This window comes from Psammomys obesus, unplaced genomic scaffold (assembly GCF_907164565.1).
Source record: "Psammomys obesus unplaced genomic scaffold, mPsaObe1.curated_primary_1811, whole genome shotgun sequence".
NCBI classification, from domain to species: Eukaryota; Metazoa; Chordata; class Mammalia; order Rodentia; family Muridae; genus Psammomys; species Psammomys obesus.
Genome location: NW_026585643.1, coordinates 1895791 through 1902154, shown reverse-complemented (window position 1 = coordinate 1902154; position 6364 = coordinate 1895791). Strand labels below are relative to the sequence as shown.

At 54.3% G+C, this 6364-nt stretch overlaps 1 protein-coding gene across 2 annotated transcripts; it reads left to right on the top strand.

Moving 5' to 3' along the window:
• Positions 1–121: 121 nt before the first annotated feature.
• Rabggta (Rab geranylgeranyltransferase subunit alpha) lies at positions 122–6364 on the top strand. 2 transcript variants are annotated; one of them, XM_055616404.1, is made up of 17 exons: positions 122–331; positions 481–537; positions 672–782; positions 1103–1227; positions 1379–1566; positions 1834–2037; positions 2564–2647; positions 2734–2816; positions 2907–3008; positions 3094–3199; positions 3304–3355; positions 3499–3587; positions 3677–3765; positions 3858–3974; positions 4897–5010; positions 5244–5331; positions 6136–6364. In XM_055616404.1, exons 2-17 carry the CDS (start codon positions 535–537, stop codon positions 6282–6284), a joined length of 1704 nt encoding a protein of 567 aa, XP_055472379.1. In that variant the 5' UTR covers positions 122–331; positions 481–534; the 3' UTR covers positions 6285–6364. The 2 variants fall into 2 exon arrangements, with proteins under 2 accessions (XP_055472379.1, XP_055472389.1); XM_055616414.1 differs by having other exon boundaries at positions 174–192.

Sequence of the window (6364 nt, the reverse complement as noted above, 5' to 3'; positions counted from 1 at the left end):
ACACACACACACACACACACACACACACACAGAGCTGGGGGAAAACAGAAACTCGCTGACACACACGCCGCTCCCTCGCCAGGCCTGCAGGGGGCGCAGCGCCCCGCCCTGACACGGCACGAAGCCGCTCTTGCCACACTGGGACTCGGTGGCAGCCGGAGTTGCAAGTCCTGGCACCTCCTCCCAGCTCAGGTGGGTTAGCCCGTGTAGGAGGGGGTGCAAGGATCTGCGGGGCGGGCGGACACTCCTGTCTCCCGGTGCAGTGTGTGCCTCGGCCCGGGCGGCCGAGGGGGCTTCGGAAAGATCTGTGTGAACCGAGGCCCAGGCTGTGGTGAGCTCCTCCTCCTTACCTCGCAGTACTAGCCGCAGGCCCCCTTCACACCCGGGAACCCTTAGCCTAGGCCCGCTGGAAGCTTCCGGGAAACACCTGGGGGCGGGGCTGTGTGGGCGGGGTTCCGTGATTGACATCTTTCTCCGCAGACTGAGCGGGCTACCTCGGGACCCCTCCCCTGTCCCCAACGCTGAGCCAACACCATGGTGAGAACCCTGAGCCCAGCCCCTTGCCCCTGCATGCCCATACTCTCACCCCACGTGGTTGTCTCGGTGGGGCTTCTGCAAGTCTGCTCTTGCAAGGCACCCTGCGTTCATATCTCCCCTACTTATCCCTGTAGCACGGGCGCCTGAAGGTGAAGACGTCCGAAGAGCAGGCAGAAGCCAAAAGGCTAGAGCGGGAACAGAAGCTAAAGCTCTACCAGTCAGCCACGCAAGCTGTCTTCCAGAAGGTGGGGCCTCTCAGAGTTAGCCCCAACCTCCAAGTTTAACACAGAGACCAAAATCTAGAGTCAGACTGCAGAGATCCTGTTGTTGCTGTGTTGCCTTGGGCGAGTCGCTGAAACTCTTCAGTTTGTCCGTCTGTAAGATGGAGCTAATAAATGCATATCCTGCATAAGAATGTTGCAAAGATTAAACAACTCTTAGGCTGTATAAGGTTTTCTGTAGTACCTGTTGCATAGTGCCACTGTTGGGTGGTTCTGAGTTTATAATGTTTGGTCTAGAGCTGGGAAAATACTGTGGCCTCTGACCCTGTAACCTGTCTTCTCAGCGGCAGGCTGGGGAGCTGGACGAGTCAGTGCTAGAACTGACGAGCCAGATTCTTGGAGCCAACCCTGACTTTGCCACCCTCTGGAACTGTCGCCGAGAAGTGCTCCAGCAGCTGGAAACCCAGAAGTATGTAGTAGTTGAGGTTCCTGCCCTGGTCCTGCCTGGGTACAGAAGTGTTGGAGGAACAGCGTAGCCAAGGCCACCAGATGCAGGAAGCGAGGGAGAAGTTGAGTTTGGGTGTTGAAAGTCTCTAAGCTCCCTTTCTCTTGGAGTGCAGGTCCCCTGAGGAGTTGGATGCTCTTGTGAAGGCAGAGCTAGGCTTCCTAGAGAGCTGTCTTCGTGTGAATCCTAAGTCCTATGGCACCTGGCACCATCGCTGCTGGCTGCTAGGCCGCCTGCCTGAGCCCAACTGGGCCCAAGAGCTGGAGCTGTGTGCTCGCTTCCTGGAGGTCGATGAGCGGAACTGTACGTGATCACAGTACTGTCCCCACAGACCTCATGTGCCCCATGCCCTCATGCTGAGCCTCATTAAGGCTCAGAGTGGGGAGGGATATGCAGGATGGCATACTGGCATCCACTGTGGTAGTACTGAAGGGGATGGAGGAGCCAGCTGCAGCCTGTGGGGTTTGCATTGAGGTACCTGTAGGGCTCTCAGGGAATTCTGGGGGCCGTAGTGGAGTAGCTCCTCTTTGTCCTGCTTCTGAGATAGGCTCCCTCCCTCACCTTCCCTAGTTCACTGCTGGGACTATCGGCGATTTGTAGCTGCCCAGGCTGCTGTGGCCCCTGCGGAGGAACTAGCCTTCACTGATAGCCTCATCACCCGGAACTTCTCCAACTATTCCTCCTGGCATTACCGCTCCTGCCTCTTGCCGCAGCTGCACCCCCAGCCAGACTCTGGCGCACAAGGCCGCCTTCCTGAAAACGTCCTGCTGAAAGGTAAGGAGGTTGTAGAGCAGTGGTTCTCAACCTGTGGGTCCCAACCCTTTTGGGGGTTGAATGACCCTTTCACAGGGGTCGCCTATGACCATCGGAAACATCAGATGTTTACATTATGATTTGTAGCAGTGGTAAGATTACAGTTAGGATATAGCAACGAAAATAATTTTACGGTTGGGGGGTCACCACAACGTGAGGAACTACATTAAGGGGTCGCAGCATTAGGAAGGTTGGGAACCACTGGCCTAGAGGATCCTGGGAAGGATTCTGCAGGACCACCCTAGTCCTGATGCCTGTCCAACCCTATTCTGAACCTGCCTTACTGAGCAACTACTTCTTACTGGTCTTTGAGGCATCCATATCACTCAGTGCCTGGCTTCAAGGAGCTCAAGTATCTAATGGGAAAAATAAAACTGACACATGCACTTCCTGTGTACAAGTGAGACATGGGGCTGGAGAGCTATTGGAATGTCTAAGATCCTACCAGCATGCTGATAGAACCCCATGCCTCCCTGGCCCCTGGCAGAGCTGGAGTTGGTGCAGAATGCCTTCTTTACTGACCCAAATGATCAGAGCGCCTGGTTCTATCACCGCTGGCTCCTGGGCCGGGGTAAGCACTGGGGAATGGGGCAAGATGCTTGAGACTTAGAAGGAAATAAAGGAGATTTAAGGCAAACCAAGGCCGTCTCTCCCCAGCGGAGCCTCGGGATGTTCTGCGCTGCCTGCATGTGAGCCGGGAAGAGGCCTGCCTGTCAGTCTGCTTTTCTCGTCCCCTGATGGTGAGTCAGGTGGTTTTCCTAAGAGCGTCATGGGACTCTGAAGCTGTTGGAGCTAATGAGTCTTTGTCCCTCCCTCCTCCCCCGTGGCAGGTGGGCTCCAGGATGGGGACCTTGCTGCTCATGGTTGATGAGGCGCCTCTGAGTGTGGAGTGGAGGACTCCAGATGGCAGGAACCGGCCCAGCCATGTCTGGGTATCCCAGAACTGGTGGGGCAGACTAGGGTGGGACAGTTAGGAAAGCAGTGAGGTAGCGCATTTCCTTGACTTGGTGCTCTCAGCTCTGTGACCTGCCGGCTGCCTCTCTCAATGACCATTTGCCCCAGCACACATTTCGGGTCATTTGGACAGCAAGCAACGCCCAAAAGGAGTGTGTGCTTTTAAAAGGTGATGCTGCCTAAATCCCCACTCATCGCACCAGTTCCTCAGCCTCCTCTCTCCTCTTCCCTCTCCCGATGGTGTCCCATCGAACTACTCGCCCTTTCCCTCAGGCCTCCAGGAGTGCTGGTGCAGAGACTCCGCCACTGATGAACAGCTTTTCAGGTGATGACAAAGAAACCATGGACAAAGAGAGGGGCTGTAGACACCGTGCAGCATCGGGCAGGAGGCCTGGGTCCGGGGGAGGGAGGATGGCTTGGAACCCTGGGCTTTGGGCAGCATGCCTTCCCTGACCTGCCCGCTCTCAGGTGTGAGCTGTCAGTGGAAAAGTCCACGGTGCTACAGTCTGAGCTTGAATCGTGTAAGGAGCTACAGGAGCTGGAGCCTGAGAATAAATGTGAGACCCTCCCCACTGAGAAAGCCTGTCCGGGGGACCTCCTTGAACAGAGGGTCTCAAGAAGCTCTAAAACTCCGCCCTCTCCCCAGGGTGCCTGCTCACCATCATCCTGCTGATGCGGGCCTTGGACCCCCTCCTCTATGAGAAAGAAACCCTGCAGTACTTCAATACCCTCAAGGCAAGTTGGGCCTGGGGGGACACGCCAAGGGAGGCCCAGGGGGCAACCGGAAGGCAGCTGACCCACGTACCTGCCTGCTTCTTCCCCACCAGGCTGTGGACCCAATGAGAGCGGCCTACTTGGATGACCTACGCAGCAAGTTCTTGCTGGAAAACAGTGTTCTCAAGATGGAGTACGCCGATGTGCGTGTGCTGCACCTCGCTCACAAGGTACGGGCTCAGCTTGCGCTCCTTCCCCGGGCCCCTGCCTGCTGCCTTCCCTGTGTACTTCACCCGTATCACAGGGGCCTTCCTAGACATGCCTTCCCCACCAGGTTGACTCCACCATCTTTCTTTTGGCCTGCTCCTTTGCTAAGTCTTGCTTTCTGTCAGTCGGTTCATCATCCTACTTGTTCCCTAAATAGCTCATTGGTAAGGCACTGGGTTCAATTCCTAGTACTTGGGGGGGAACCTCTTGGTCACCATGCTGTGCTTTCCTAGACTTCTCACACCGGATCAGGCCTCCCAAAACCTAAAGCCTAATTAGTTTCTAGAGATTTCTGATAGCCTTCCAGGCTCTGCTTTTCTAGTCATCTTTTTGTTTGTTTGTTTGTTTGTTTTTTCTTTTTTTATTATTATTTACTTATTTTTATTTTATGTGCATTGGTGTCTTGACTGCATGTATGTCTGTGTGAGGGTTTCGGATCCCCTGGAACATGGCGTTACAGAGAGTTGTGAGCTGCCATGTGGGTGCTGGGAATTGAACCTGGGTCCTCTGGAAGAGCAGCCCTAGTGCTCCCAGTGCTGAGCCACCTCTCCAGCCCTTTCCTAGTCATCTTAACACATCAGTTTTACCTTATCCCTGCAGCCCACCACAGGCCCACTCCTACCTTTTCTGTTTGCAGTAGGACGTGCCACTGTCCTGTGTCCCTTCCATACTTGAGGTTTCCTGTCCCTCTCTGCTCTCACTAGCCACCCCTGTGTGACCCTGTCTGTCTGCCCCATGTCCCCAACATAGCATATACACCTATGGTTCAGGCTGTATGTTTCCTACATGCTGCTAGCCTCTAATAAGGTCCATACGGAACACAGAATAGGTGGCTAAAGATATCCTAGCTCTTGCTGAGTTTTTCACCCCTTCCCCTCCTCCTAGGATCTGACAGTGCTCTGCCATCTGGAACAACTGCTCTTGGTCACTCATCTTGACCTGTCCCACAATCGTCTCCGAGCCTTGCCCCCAGCCCTGTCTGCTCTTCGATGTCTTGAGGTAAAGGGGTCATCCTTTTCCTCCTTCCCGCTCAGAAGTTTGCCTACATTACAGCAATGTCCGGGACCTCCCAGCCCCTGTAGATAGCTGTTTTCCCAGCCCACTCTACCACACAGTCTAGACCTGTAAGCTTTTTCACACACTTAAGCCGGCTACTCTGGGCTCCTTCCTGGCCTGTACCAGTCCCAGGCTGCCTGTTTGACCTTGTGCTTCCCCAACTCCCTGCTCCTCAGGTGCTGCAGGCCAACGATAATGCCCTAGAGAACGTGGACGGCGTGGCTAACCTTCCCCGGCTGCAGGAGCTGTTGCTATGTAATAACCGTATCCTTCCCTCAGTCAGCTTCGCAGACAGCTTGTAGGGCGAGGAGTGGACCACAGAGAGACAAACCGCAGACACAGACAGGGTCATCTCAAGGCAGGACAGGAAACAGGGCTTGGGCAGAGTGAGCTGAGGGGGAGATGGTAGCCTGGGGCTGTCAGTGACTGTTATTAACTTTTACTCTGGAGTTCTGTGGAGTATCACTTCTGCAAGCCCGAGTTCACAGATGGGCAACCTGGAGAGGTTCTTAGGAGCCACAGAGTGGTCTAGAAACTAGGGAGTTCCATATTTTCAAAAAATCTTGAACTCTTTGATCCCTCTTGAAAATGAGAGGTTAGAAGCCAGTACAGTGGCCCACGCCTGTAATCTTAGCACTCAGGAGACAGAGACAAGTGGAGCTCTGAGTTTGAGGCCAGCCTGGTCTACAAAGTGAGTCCAGGACAGCCAGGGATACACAGAGAAACCTTGTCTTGAAAAACCAAAAGCAACAACAAAAAACAAAGAAAAGAAAAGAAAGTGAGAGGTTGGAGCACCTTTGACCCACATTTCCACTTGAAGCCCCTTATAAATTCTAAGTGCCACTTGACAGCCATCTCCACCTTTCCTTAGGATCCCACAAGGACGCTTCCCACAGCCCTCTCTTCAGCCAGACATTTACAACCTCTGCTAAGAACTTTATTTTCTCCAGGGAAGTGTGTAATCATCAGACATGCAGACAAGCAGCAGTTTCTAGCTTTGGGGGTGTCCAGTAGCAGACACCGGGGTGGGGTAGAGCTGCTGAGCTTTCCTTGACTCTCCTGTCCAAGGCCTCCATCAGTCTGCAGCACTTCAGCCTCTTGCCTCCTGCCCCAGGCTGGTTCTCCTCAACCTGCAGGGCAACTCACTGTGCCAAGAAGAGGGCATCTTGGAGCGTTTGACTGAAATGCTGCCCTCTGTTAGCAGCATCCTCACCTAGGAGGCCCTGCCCTCACCCTCACCCTTTAACTTATTGGGACTGAATAAAGAATGAAGAGGCCCCTCTAGGCTGCCAAGCTA

Excerpts from the sequence above, each read along its gene's own strand:
- Rabggta (XM_055616404.1), top strand. Across the intron at positions 1,228-1,378 it reads CAGCAGCTGGAAACCCAGAA|GTCCCCTGAGGAGTTGGATG; the intron begins GTATGTAGTAGT and ends CTTGGAGTGCAG. Across the intron at positions 1,567-1,833 it reads GGAGGTCGATGAGCGGAACT|TTCACTGCTGGGACTATCGG; the intron begins GTACGTGATCAC and ends CACCTTCCCTAG.